General features: G+C 32.0%; 1 protein-coding gene across 1 annotated transcript; it reads left to right on the forward strand.

The window, feature by feature from the left end:
- The first annotated feature begins 898 nt into the window (after positions 1-898).
- LOC142615199 (non-specific phospholipase C4-like) lies at positions 899-7,296 on the forward strand. Its single transcript, XM_075787911.1, has 4 exons — positions 899-1,656; positions 5,036-5,445; positions 6,359-6,529; positions 6,808-7,296. Exons 1-4 carry the CDS (start codon positions 1,013-1,015, stop codon positions 7,131-7,133), a joined length of 1,551 nt encoding a protein of 516 aa, XP_075644026.1. The 5' UTR covers positions 899-1,012; the 3' UTR covers positions 7,134-7,296.
- Positions 7,297-15,008: the final 7,712 nt, after the last annotated feature.

Genomic DNA, 15,008 nt, shown 5'->3' on the forward strand with positions numbered 1-15,008 from the left:
ATGCTAATGTAATTACCATATAGAATCTAACATAAAATCATGGTTTTAAAAACCAGTACGGTAAAAGAATAGAAAAAGAGACTGGTTACCAGTTTTTTGGTCAGACCGGTGGTCAAACTGATAACATCATAAATAATATAATTAAAATTTTTAAATAATAAAAATTAAAAAAATATATTTTAAGTTTTTTTTAACTAAGTTAAACATATATATATATATATATATATATATATATATATATATATATATATAATTTTAAAAAATAACGTGAGTTTAGTTTTCGTGTATTAAATTTAGGAATAAAAATAACAAAACCTAACAGTAATAGTTTTAATTCTCCAATGGTATTTTTTTAACAAATCTAGTGAAGCACTTGTGGCAATAATATAATGACTTGTAAAATCATCTAATATTAATATGAAGGGCCATGTTCCCAACATTTGTACAATACTTTCACAACAAATCATGTGTGGTAAGTTGTTATTGATTTTAATTTGAACACACCACTTAAATTATTTTTATTCACTAGTATTAGCTAGTACATACCCTACCTTTAAGATTTATTGTAAAAATATTGTGAAAATATTGTGATAGCATTTCTTAATTTTAACTTCTTATTTTTTATTTTATTTTTCCCTTATCTCTTTTTTCTTCATCCACACATTTCTTTATTATTTTTTTCTTTTTTTTTCTCCTCCACACATATTATTTCCCTTCTCTCCGATCTTTATCTTTACTTTTGATCACTTTTCTTTTCACTTTTCTCCTCTATAGACTACCACTTCGTCCACTCCATATTCCACAACATACCAATATACTATATTATAATTATATATAAAAAAATTTGCAAGTTCAGGGGCACCTGCCCCCCCTCGCCCCCCCCCCCCCCCTGCTTATCCTTACTCTTTTTCTCTATAAAAATAGTTAGAGACCCAACTTGATTGTACAACTTATTAAGACCAAAGCATAGACCAAATTTTGAAATCAAACCCCTCAAAAATTAAACCCAAAAATGGCTTCCGAATCATCATCATCAAACCCCAACACACCTTACCCCATCAAAACAGTGGTGGTTTTGGTCCAAGAAAACCGCTCCTTCGATCACATAATGGGTTGGATGAAGTCCCTAAACCCTGAAATCAATGGAGTCTCTCCAAACCAATTCTCCAACGCCATTTCCACATCAAACTCAAACTCAAACCAGCTCTACTTTGGTGACAAGTCTGTGTACGTAGTCCCAGACCCTGGTCACTCAATCCAAGACATCTACGAGCAAATATTCGGCGAACCATGGACCGAGCAAAACGCCACCCAAAACCTCCCTCCGAAAATGAATGGATTTGCTCAAAACGCAGAGAGAAATCAAGAGGGTATGTCTGAGGCAGTCATGAATGGGTTTCTACCTGATAAAGTGGCTGTTTATAAGGAGTTGGTGCAAGAGTTTGCGTTGTGTGATAAATGGTTTGCTTCTGTTCCGGCTTCTACTCAGCCGAATCGGCAGTACGTGCATTCGGCTACGTCGCATGGGCTTTCTGGCAATGACACTAAGTTGCTTATTGAAGGGATGCCTCAGAAAACCATATTTGAATCTTTGGATGAAGCTGGTCACAGTTTTGGGATTTACTATCAGTACCCTCCGGCCACCTTATACTACAGGTAAAATAAAAAAGACCTCTCTTTGGTTCTTATGAATGGTTTAATGGTTTATTTCATTTTAATAATCGATATTTTCGTTAAAAAAAAAAATGTTAGTAGAACTGCAAGAAGATTTTTAGTTATATATTGATATGTTTGTTTAAAAATAATAAAAAAGTGTAAGACTGTTAATTACTTAGTGCCTTATTTTATTAACTTAGATGTTGTTGAAACTTGAAAGTTAGCTTGCTTTTGATTTTATGGCAAACAACATGACTGCTTTTTTCAACCCAAACGTCTTAAAGGTTACTCCTCGCTTTTGTAAACAAGAGTGACGTTGAAGTTATTATAAACTTTATTGTATAAGTTTATATATGTGTGAACTTTCAAATATAAAATAAAAATATTTTAAAAAATTATTTGTTATATATTTTTTTTGAGAAAATAAATTATTTGTTATATTGTTGATATAATATTCATATTCTTCATTATCATATTAGCTAATAAGTTTTTCTTATCGTAAATAATTTTTCTAAGAACTAATATAGAGCTTGTGTTTTAGAATAGGTTGATGTTAGTTAATTTTGACCGGTAGGTCATATTTATATTTTGGTTGGGGTCTAGGCCATTTTCATTTGCTTCTTAAAATCAACGAAAAGTTGATGAGGAATGGTGTGTTGGGTATATATCATATCATATAAGATGATGAAGTAAAAAAAAAAAATTAGGAATTGAAGTGTGGATTAGCGTTTGGTCCAAAACAACTTCTACATTGGCAAAGCTTTCTATATCTACTGGTGAAGGTGTTTTACATAATTTACAATGCACAAAGTCAAGTTATATATCCAAGTTTTCTTTAAACAAAAGAATTAATAAAAATCTATACATAAAATTTAAAATGATTAAGGAAAGACTGTCTGTTATTACATTCTCCCAGCTGGACGCTAGTTTTGGCATTAGCTCATAAGTCATAATTAGTTTTTGACGAATTCATCTTTCTTTCAATTTGTTTCCATTTAAATAATATGACTAAACAAAGAAAAGCCATTTGCATGAATCATGTTCTATATATTGTTTTACATGTAATTAAGTTTCAAGTTATGTTCTTAGTTGTATGGTCACGTACACACTGCATAAGATGCACATGGCACATGAAATTCCAACTAACAAATTAAATACTCATGATCATTATCATATATATATGGTGTCGCTTGGTAGGGCATCATGATCAAGATGATCATAAATTATAAAAGTTTTGACAGCTATATGTGTCCATGTCAATATTGTTCTTCTGGATTTCAATATATTCTCTTTTTTCTCTCATCTTTCCTACCTTTCTTCTTTTCCTTTAAGTAGTAGTTGGAGCCCACAATGATGATGCTCTTTTGCAAAGTTGAATCAGGGTTGGTTGGTGGGCTCCCCAAAGTCAATTAAATCACGGTGTTTCCCCAAATTGTTTTTTTTTATTAAAATAATATATATATTTTTTTGGTAGAAACAGGTGGTCTTATTTATTTAATATATAGAGTTCATACACCAATTAAAAGATTTAAGAATACCAAAATTTTATAAGGGTACCTGTCCATTTAAAAACTCTTATAATATACATATTGGATCCGAAGACACTTTGTTGCAGTTCCATGTGATTGCGAGATCGATGTTAGTCATATGAGAAATTTAGCATATGGCATAGAATATTCTCCAAAAAAAAAAAAAAAAGTTAAAAGAAAAAGAGGCACATTATGGAGCTTCTGTTTTTTTATACAGTACTTTTCTATGTTCACCTAAATACCAATCATATTATATGCATACCTTTTACAATAATTCATTGATTACTCTGCTCCACTGCCCCATCATACTTTCTAGTCAAAGTCTAGCATGAAATATTTTTTTGACACTTCAATTATCACAAGTAATCTGTTATATTTATAGTTGTAATAATTTTTTTCGATTATTATGACAATGAGTGGGAGAATTTAAATTCTAATTTTTCTTCTAAAGGAAAGGGGGCAATACTACTAAATATTTAAATCACAAGACTCACTTTTCTTGCTCCACTCTATACTCCACCAATAAAAACTTGCCACGTGTTCATTTAATTAATTAAATACTACTATAATGGTAGCATTAATAAGTCAATAATGGTAATATTTAATTAATTAGGTGAATATGTGGCAAGTTTTTATTAGTGGAGTATAGAGTGGAGCAGAAAAAGTGGGACAGAAAATTTAAACTCGACTCTTAGTATTGTTGTAATTATTGCATTCGTACAAATAAGAAATTAATAGTATCCATGTAAGATGCAAAGTTCTATCAAATTCAAGTCTACATCTATGTTGATAATACTAACCCAAATTTACTGTCAATTAGTATATGAATTATAACCATATTCAATTAAATTTTATTAACACAAATTAATCCCATTACTTTGTTTTCAGAGAAAATCCCATTAAACTTAAAACAAACTATTAATACTACTGATTCATATATATATAAAGGTATTTTACTACTCAAATATAGGCAAATTTTTAAGTCACAAGCGTGAGTCTCTCGCTCTATATAGGAGGACTTGCTAAATACATCAAACTAACTATTATCTAACTCAAAATCACTTTTTATTTTTTTTGAGGTTACAAGGAATACAAAACTACTTCTTTAATGGAAAAAAAATATCAAGTAACATTTTGGAAAGTATAAATTAAACTTTCTTTCTATAATGAAAAATCCAAATAAGTAACCAAATAAAAACACACTTGTATTGTGTGTGTTTGTTTCTCTAAATAAAAAAATTGAAAAAAAAGTAAAAACATACATGTGCGTGAGGCTCCACTGCATCTCTTTGGTGGCAGACAAGGAGTACAAACTTAATTTTTTGACGGGAAATATTAAACTATTATTATCTCTCCTTTTTTTTTTTTTTTTTTTTGAGAATAAGCTTTACTTATATTAATAGAACTAACTCTTAAACTTGAATGATGTACTAGGTCCTCGTGCTCAATGAAATGCGATGGTTTTTCTCAAAAAAAGAAAAAAAGAAAGAAGAAAAGAAGTAAGCAAGTAAATTAAAAAAAGAATGTGCATGAGGCAATTTCCCTAAATTCTATTGTAAATTTACAAGTTTAACAATTTTTGTTTGGCAATAAGCCTTTTTTACGAGTGTGAAATTGTGCATGATGTTCAGGTTCTAGCTTAGAACTTGTATAGCATAAAAAATTCAAGTTGATTTTATTCTTTAATTCAATTTTCGGACTAGATATAAAAGGAAATTAAAACTTAAAAGATATTCAATAATCAAATTATTTATTCAGTTATTACCTTTCTTTTTTCTCTTTTCTTTCTTTGCACTTAGGACTCTTTACTATTATCATGTGATCTGATGGGTTAATTCAATTGTCAACAGGAACCTTAGAAAATTGAAATACTTATTACACTTCCACGACTTTGATCTACATTTCAAGAAGCATTGTGCGGAAGGGAAGTTACCAAACTACGTTGTAATTGAACAAAGATGGTTCGACCTGTTATCAATACCTGCAAACGATGACCACCCATCTCATGATGTCTCAGTAGGTCAAAAATTCATCAAGGAAGTCTATGAAACATTGAGAGCAAGCCCACAATGGAATGAAATGTTGTTCATAATTACATATGATGAGCATGGTGGATTTTACGACCATGTTCCAACACCGGTGACCGGAGTCCCTAGTCCTGATGACCTTGTTGGTCCCGCACCATATTACTTCAAATTTGACCGTCTTGGTGTTAGGGTTCCAGCCATCTTAATTTCTCCATGGATTGAGCGTGGAACAGGTATGTTCAGCATGTTATTAATTAGTTGAAATTGCAAATTTAAGTCTTATTTTTTAAACTAAATTATAAATTACACCCTCTAAATTTTTTTGACATGTTTTCCTCTTTTTATTTATTGATAATTCGATTGTTAGGAGAGGGAAGATTTAAATCCTGGATATCTCTATTAAAAACACTAACATATGTTAATGTGTTTAACTATAATCTTCTTAGAGACAATGTTTTTAATTCAGTTTATTAAATTAAATTTTTTTTTTTCATTTCAATCCTTAAACTTCTATTTTTTGTCAATGTAATCCTTCTGTCCACCTAAGTCCAATCTATATCATTGAAAAATAAATGTGAGAGGACTAAATTGAAATATTGAGTTAAAGGATTAAAATGCAGGAAAAAAAAACAAAAACAAAAAACAAAACAAAGAGAAAGAAGAAAAAAGGTGAAACTTAGCACTAAATTGAAAACAAATCAAAATTAGGGTGTGTAATTAGTAATAAAACTTATATTTGTTGTGTATTAATCTTAATATAAATTTTTTAAAAAAAGTGGACAGAAAGATGCTTGTCTTTTGGATCATTTGAGCATTAATTGTTTTTCTTCCTTTAGTACTTCTAGTTGCAGAAAAAATATAAATTATTATGGCTAAATCTTGTTATATATTCTTGATTGCACACTATGAGTACACATTTCTTATGAAATTGTGTTTTGAAAACAATTTTAACTAAAATTATATTTTCAAAACACGATTTTAGCCCACATGACAACGAGTGTCCAACAAGTGTGCAATAAACCATCTGTGATTATTAGTACCCAATTATAGCACTTCATTTAAAATTTTTCTTACTATTAGTTGGCATATGAGGTAAATTTATAGGGAGGAAAGTATTAATACATGTTGTTGATAATCAAAATGCAGTGTTGCATGGTCCTTCAGGGCCATATGAAACTTCACAGTTCGAGCATTCCTCCATTGCAGCAACTGTTAAGAAGATTTTCAATCTAAAAGAGTTTCTAACTAAGCGTGATGCATGGGCTGGCACTTTTGAAGGAGTTTTGACAAGAAAAACCCCAAGATCTGATTGTCCAGGTAAACCTTCACATCTTTTAATCACCAACTATTTTATAATTGTCACTTGGGTAAAACTTAGGTACAGGTCGTTAAATGCAGTACTTCCGTTCCTCAATTAAATTCAAAAGAATGGTTGTAAGTTGTTTCCACTAATGAGTTATAAATACTGTTATCTTTTCCAAAAGTAACTAAATTCAATGCAATTATGTAAAGACTATCTATGGTTTATCCATTGTGTAATCTCTCTCTCTCTCCTAACTTATAAGCGACCATGCATGTTATTATGCATATTGCAGTTACTTTAGGGGAACCTGTGAAACTACGCGATGCTGGGCCACCAGATGCGGCAAAACTTAGTGAGTTTCAAGAAGAGTTAGTACAATTGGCCGCAGTATTGAACGGAGACCACAGAAAGGAAACCTACCCTGACAAATTAGTGGAGAACATGACTGTTTTAGAGGCTGCTAAATATGTTAAAGATGCATTCAAGACATTCCTAGATGAATGTGACAAAGCCAGGGCAAGTGGAGTTAGCGAGGAAGAGATTGTTGTTTGTGCTACTAGCCCATCATCCAAATCCCTTGCTTCTAAGCTATTTTCTTGCTTGATCTGTGATAATTGACCGATTTCCATTTTCACTTCTCTGCAAATCACATTCATTGGTTTTCGATTGAAGCACGACTTTGGCCTTGTAGAATCGGTTTGGAGCTACGTTTTAGCTTATGTTCTACGGATTTACAGATTCATTTGTTAAATAATGTAGATCCATGTTCTTTATTGTTGTTTATTCTGATTCCAGTTATATTAATGTCAAACAAAGAATTTGAATACATTGCATCCACACTTTCTTTCCCCCTCCCCCAAAAGATATATTTTATCTTAGAGCATTAGCATTAACTTTTCAAAAAATACATCATTTTAATACATCTAAAAGTTTATTATTAATTTTAGCATAATATTTGACAATACACTCTACGTATCTCATTTTCTATTCTTCCATTTGTTGAGGCCCATTTTTGACAAAAGGCCCAATGGCAGAAGAAACCCGATAATAAGGAAAATGAGAGAAAATGAGATTAATAAGAGGTAATAAACTCATTTTCTATTCTCCCCCCCCCCTCCCCCCATTTTTTTTTTCTTAGAGCATTAGCATCAACTTTTTTAAAAATATATTATTTTAATACATCCAAACTTTGTCTCCACTTCGCCATTTTCTTTCCCGATGTAGAAAGGATTATTGGATTGGATTGAATTGGCTTGACAATTTGGTGAAGTGCCTCATATTTTGTAATCCATGATTCACGAAAAAGGGAAGTCATCTTGTCCCTTGTAAGTTGTCTTGGGACAAACGTACACATAGGGGTCATCCCCGGATCAGCTTGGATTAACAAGGCATCTTTGGTTTGAGCCATGGCTGGGACGGCCATATCAAAGGCATGATTTTGAGGCCTGTAAGCAAGCTAATAGTGAAGTGTAGTTGCATATGTATCTTGTACCTGAGAAACTTCTGTGATCTGGACTTGAACCTTGAGAGCATCACAAAGACGATGATCTTTGAGAAACATGTTGAAATTTGGAAAGAGTGTGACAAAGACAGTTCCTACATTGAGAGTTGTCTAAATTGTTCCTATAGCTGCATGTTGATACTGCAGAAATTTAGAGTCGAGGAGTAAAATTCTGGAGACTGCAAGGAGTCCTTTTTTTCCATGAAAGGTCAGTGCTAATCTCATAACACCAAAATGAAGATGTGTGTACCCTTATTTTTGCCATGGAACAACAAATTCTTTGGGAAGCACAAGGTGATGAAATTTTCACTGTCACTTGCTGGAATATTAAACTAGTCAAACTTAGAAGCTTGGACATATTTTTTTACTGTAGAGGATTAAGAGGGGCCAATATATTTTTTATGGTTTATTTTAAGGGAAGACTGGGGCTTATTAAACATAGTGTTGGGATTTACAATGGGACAGTTAGTAATAGGAATCTTACTATTTTCGGGTACATAAGATATTTCATACAAGTAGTCTAGTCTATTTGAAATAGAACTACGGAGGATAATGATAGGCCAAAAATGTATTGACTCCTTGTGATGAATTAACCAATTAATTAGCCAAGTTAATTAATTAATCCAATTAACATGCAAAACACGTGGTAGCACAAAAAAATCATTAACTAAGTTAATATGAAGCTGAAAATAAAGTTGACACGATGATTTATTTACGAATGAGGAAAACCTCCAAGGCAAAAACATCACTGGGTGATTTTAAGGTCACCACTCTCGAGAATCCACTGTTATCATAACAAGCGGTTACAAGTAAAGGAATTTCAATACCTTATACTAACCTACAGTTGAACTCTTACCCTAATACACAATTGGACTTGTTCTATAGTAACAATCTCTCATTTTCAATACACGACTCCCAGTATGTGACTAATCAATCGATGCGCGGATCCCAATACGCGGTTTACTCCTTTGTGTGAATCCAAGTACGTGACTAACCTACCAACTTAAGAATGATTTTGGCTGCAAAGTTCTTCAATTCATCAACACGATGAGGATCACGAAGCTCTTGGTCACAAAACCCAACGGTGTACAAACGCAGCAGCTTTTTCAAGAGAAAGATGAACTAGGGCAAATTCTGTCTCCGGTCACAATTTGCATGAGCAAAACTTTGCTTCACAATTGCTCTACCTTTGACGGCCCTTAAAATAATATGTATATATGTTTAAGGTTATGACAAAAGAAAGTCTAAACATGTACACACAAATTGAAGTGAAATCAGATCTGAAAAGCTGATTTTCATAAAAATTGATAGATAGGTTATCTATCGAGCATCGGGCTAAACAAACCTTTTAAACCTCAATAGATGCTATCTGTCGAGCAAGCTATCGAGTTTTAAAATCTAGCACTTCTTCACTTTTTTATTGGACAAATTTGTATGGCTTTAACATTTGGACTTGAACTCTTGTTCCTTGAAGTATTAAACACATTTTAGATCTACACAATTACAAGTAAAGTGCGTTTTGTCAAAAAATTAGCTAATTCTAAATGACATATGTTCCTAACATGAATCACATTTGTCCTAACAGATAAGATTAGAGGAATTTTGGAGGAATCAATATCTGTGGAAGACAAGCTAGCCAAATTGCTTTCTCTAAGAAAGAATTGTTTGCCCAATACCAAAGAGGACAAGAATGCCAACTCTAGGCTCAAATGTCCACAAGGTGATTGTGGTAAACTGGATTCTTTAAAACCTTTAAAACAAAATCCTTAGTGTCTTACTTGATTATCTAATCTAGTATTCTGATGTGATTAATACAGAGGATCCACGTATTGTGGAAACTGTAAAGCACATCAAACGAAAAGATAACCTGATCATTAATTACCTTTCCAAAAAGCCTCCAGCCATTGACACCATAATTGTTCCTCTACCCTTGTGTGTGTATCCTATTATAGATCCACCCTCATCCTCAGGCTCTTCCTCTTCAGCCCTTGATGATATCCTTAACATGATAGAAAACCTTCCTCTAGATATAAAAGATCAAACAAAGACCTTGACCCTTGAAGCCAGATCTAAAAAATATCATCAAAGTCCTCCATAATTACCTTAAGGGAACACCACAATCAATTTCTTGCTATTTATCCTGACTTGGACCAACCATGGAAAACCCCTTTTGCCTTTTGGATAACCAATTGGATTGTCATACATTATCTTTACATGTGGTATTTACTCAATGAGTATTACTTGTGCCTTCATTTTGAACTAGGATTTTATAGACTTGTTTCCCCTGTGAAAATAGACATTTTCAAAAATTCTGGTTTGAAATCTTGAAAAAAGATGCTTATAATGGAGATTGGAAAAGTATCCCATCACTGAACATCCAAGATTTGGTCACAAAATTACTACAGGATGTATAATTGCTAAGCTCAATTCATAAAAGGACATTCGAGCAAAAGGTATCTTTCACCCGTCAAAAATGCATTGGGTCACTAACCCATATGACACCCTTAACACATGGACACCACTTGGGCATCTTGTCAACGTGCTCTTACATAAGCAGAATCCCTTAATATGGGAACCTTATCCGAAACAGGACCAAGCACCCTAGAAGCTTATAGATAATAGTGGCCACATGAAGACCTTTAGGAAATGCCCAATCCTTTTATTGGTTATGATGACCCCCTATTATGATAACCATGACCCGGATGTTGACGTTGACGTTGACGAAGAATGGTTCCAAGGAAGAGATGGATGGGACTAAACAGGTCCAACACTTAGGTCCTAGAAACATCCTGAAGCAGCTCGGCCTTATCCATGCATGTCAGGAACACTTATTGCCCCTACAGCAGCATTATCCAGTAGCAGCTTTGTCTCTAGCCAGGCCCCTACTTCTACCCCATCCTCCTCTTCTTGATCGCAGTACAAGATTGGGATCAACAATGAGTTAAAAAGCTACAAATAAAAATTGTTCAAAACGAAACAGTAATTGGTGGAAACAAGAGGAGAATTCGCAGAAATAAAGGAATAAGTGGTATAGATACATGAAATTCAAAGAAAGACACAACGTCGGTCTAAGGAAATTAGAGACAAACGTTGCTTTAGATTGATCATCTTATATCTAGTTTACCTAGCTAGTTTATGATGAATTTTCATGTAATTTGCAGAATATTGCTGCTCATAGACACATTGGTTCAAACTTATGGTAGATGTGCATTTGACATCAACTTATTTAGTGTTGTTAATAACTTTTTGCTATAAGTCTATCAAAATATACTTTGGAAAAGTGAGAATAAACACTACCCAAATAAAAAAGCGAATGCATAAGGAACATCTTTAGCAACACACTTTCTCTCTCTCTCTCTCTCTCTCTCTCTCTCTCACACACACACACACACACACACACACACACACACACAACAAGATATGATTTATGAAAGCCTTAGTAAAAAGAAAAGAAACCACATTTATTGCCATTATAATTGCATATCACACAAGTTCTGTATAGCTACATCCAATCACCCTAACAAAATTGCCGTCATTCACGCTCCCAATTCTTCACACAAAAGCGTCAATATCAATATTGATAAGTTTCTCAAGGATTGCGTGAAATCAGTGCCCCCCCCCCCCCTCTATGAAGGCGACGACTGCTTCACTTATTCTGATCTTTTGACATCCTCCATTGGTTCGCTCACCTCTCACCTTCTCTCCATCCTCCTTGATGCTCATCACCCTCACTTGATCACACCAAGTAATGATTTTTAAATTTAAAAAGTGAATTTTCCAAAAAAGAAAAGAAAAGAAGAAAACTTGGTATTTATAAAGAAAAATCCAGTGTTGATGTAACCGCCTGTGTTTGAATTGCAACAAAATTTGGTCAGGTTTGATTTCGCAAATGGCGAATTTAAAGGCTGGATAGGTTTTTTGTGTAATGCGTTATTGTTAATCTTCTTTGACTTTGTTGTGATGGATAAATGACATGTTTGTATCGCATACAAAACATACGCAGTGGAAAATAAGCGGATCTACCTCATTCGTAAATGTTAACATGCACTATGTAAGTTTTAGCATTTGAGAACAAGAGAGTGTACCTTGGAGTGGTGAATTTCAAAACCGAAGATCAAAATCACTTGGGAACACTTTCAATCTTCACTCCAATTCCACTAATACCCAAGATGTGTGGTCTCTCAATTAGTTTGCTAAGGGAGAATGTCAAAGTGTCTAATACTTCTTACACAACTTCGCAATAGTGTTCTTACAATTCTCTATGGAAAATTCTGTATGTTTCTCCCTTTGTATCAACTGATTATCTAATTGGGCTAACCTTTTGGGCCCTTCCAATTGGCTTAAGTGTGTGGCTTGGAGTGAGACTAAAAGGGACCAATAAGACATTAGCACCAATGGGCTTTGGGTTTTTTAGTCAACTCTTGACAAGTCCAAAGTTACCATTAACTATATTTAATACCACTATATAAATATAGTTGCACTCTAGGCCTTATTTATAAATTATATCCCATGACTTTATTGTGCATACAACCCCTTCATAAAATATTCGTAGTAACACAAAGTCATGAATGTAGACTGCCACTTTGTAAATTACTATATCTTATCCTTGAGTTCCCAATTTAATCCTTTAAGTTATTCATTGTATATTTATGAAATTCAATTTCATAAATATATACTCTAGTAACTATTTACTAAAGTAATTAGGCCTAATATTCTAAATAACAAACTCATTAAACTTATCTCAAGAGAATATTTTGTATTTTCGTTAAGAGACTATGAATTCTATCTTGAGAATATATGTTCCATCAACACTAAATGTAGTTGCCTAACATACTAAGGTTTTGATCGTTTCTTTATACCTCACTCTTGATATATCAAAGCAACCTACACCTCATGATCAGGTCTATTATTCTCTCAGGATTAAGAGTTCCTGTAAATATAAGTCGTGAGTTTATTAATCATTTGACAGTTGTTAGGAGAATAATAAATCTCACACCGGTCCAGTTCAATATGTTTTAACTCTTAAAACATATCAACATATCAACTAGAAATCTCTATTTCCATGATCAAGAAAAATCATCTTAGTTGATATGTTATAGTCTTCGTAGATGAAATGCCCAATTTCATCACCGACTACAAACTACAATTCTGAGTTTACAAAGAACTTGTGATTTATATCTTCTGTGACTTTTCACATAAATCACATATTATGCATCTTATGGACTATATGATAATGTCTCAATATTCATGTTACCATTATTTTTAGATAATAATAAAAGAACTTTATTAATTATAACATTAAGTCATACATAATAACATACATAGTATCATACAATAGGATTTAAGGGCACTAATCCTAACATGTTGAAGGTGATTGTGCATGCTCAAATTGCAAAGAAGTTGAAAATCATGAACTAATTGGAAATGCAATGTCATCAAGTAATCTATGTATGCCTTAAATTGAAATTTTAGATTAAAGGCATGTTAGGCACTTTTTTTTTTCTTTTTCCCCTAAGTGAGTGATTTTGATTCCTCATCTTCATTGAAAACATAAAAATATACCAATTAAACTATAAAATTTTTAGCATTTAAAGAAATTTTCTTGCTATCAAAATATAACTGAAAGAATGTCGAAAGTGAGAGAATAATATACCTATTACTTTTATTTACAATAGTCCAATACTCGATAAAAATTGCATATGTACCAAAAAAATTTTAGAGAAAAATGACCTAATTTATATTAAAATCGTTATTAGATGTCAAAAAAAGGGTGGCCTTCGTATATTTTTTTAAGGGTTTCTTTTCTTTCTTTCTTTTTTTCCTTGATAAGTCGATAGTTACAACGAGTAGGATAATTAAATTTTAGATATTTTCGTTGAAAATACTAGAAGGTGCAAGCTAATTATACCATAATAAGGTTCTTAGCTTTTAAGGATCTCTAATAAACTAAAATTGTGGTTTTGAAATATATTCCAACAATCATTGACTGTTTCATTAAAAATAACCATTGATTGTTGACACATGTAATAGGGTTAGAATTTAGTATTTTGTAATATATAAGAGAGAGAAATAAAATATGCTATATTAATTAGGTAAGTTGAAATTTATATTAGTGTTTTTTAATCATTAGATTTCTTAGAAATCTATGGTATAGAAAATGTGTAACTTTGTTAGGGACTACAAACATGAGAAAATTTTGTTTTATAGTGGGTAAGCAAGAGAGAGAAAATATGAAGGAATTTTGTAGTTTGTAATAAATGAGCAGAGAGAATAATAAAAGAAGCTATATTAAGAGATCTAGGTTATAACCCTGCCTATACCAAAAAAAAAAAAAAATAGTATCTTAATCTGATAAGAAAAAGTAATCATCATAAAACGGACACCATTGGTTGAAATTATATCATATTTATAACCAAAAAAAAAAAAAAGCTAAGGTGGACAATATTGTTTTTAACCGTTAGATTTCTAATACAATGTAAAAAGTTTAGCTTTTAAAATAGTTAGAACTCAAAGAAGTAGTCTTTTTTTTCCCATGATATTCTATATATTAATTTACTTAAAATTTCTTTTAGATCAATTTTATTATAGAACTGTATAGTTTATAGACAATGATTTTCCAATTATGAAATTTCTCAGTCTCACTCTCTCTCTCTCTAAGTCTATCTTCAATCCAACAAGTCTTCACAATTTACTTTTTGCCTCAAATATTGTTTTTTGTCCCTTAAGTTTGCTAAAGTTTCATTTTTCATCTCTATACTTTAAAAATTTTAATTTTAGTCCCTAAATATTATAAAAAGCTTTTTCCAATAGTCAAGCAATAAAAAATTGGGCTAAAAAAAAACTTTTCAATAGTTTAGAGATGGAAAATATATCTTTTTTGAAAATTTAAAGACAAAAGGTGAAAACATTTTTAGTAGTTTAGTAAAAAAATGAACTTTTAAAGTTGAGGGCCAAAAAAAAAAATTATGCAGACTTTAGGGACAAAATAATAT

This window comes from Castanea sativa, chromosome 11, assembly GCF_040712315.1.
Source record: "Castanea sativa cultivar Marrone di Chiusa Pesio chromosome 11, ASM4071231v1".
NCBI lineage: Eukaryota > Viridiplantae > Streptophyta > Magnoliopsida > Fagales > Fagaceae > Castanea > Castanea sativa.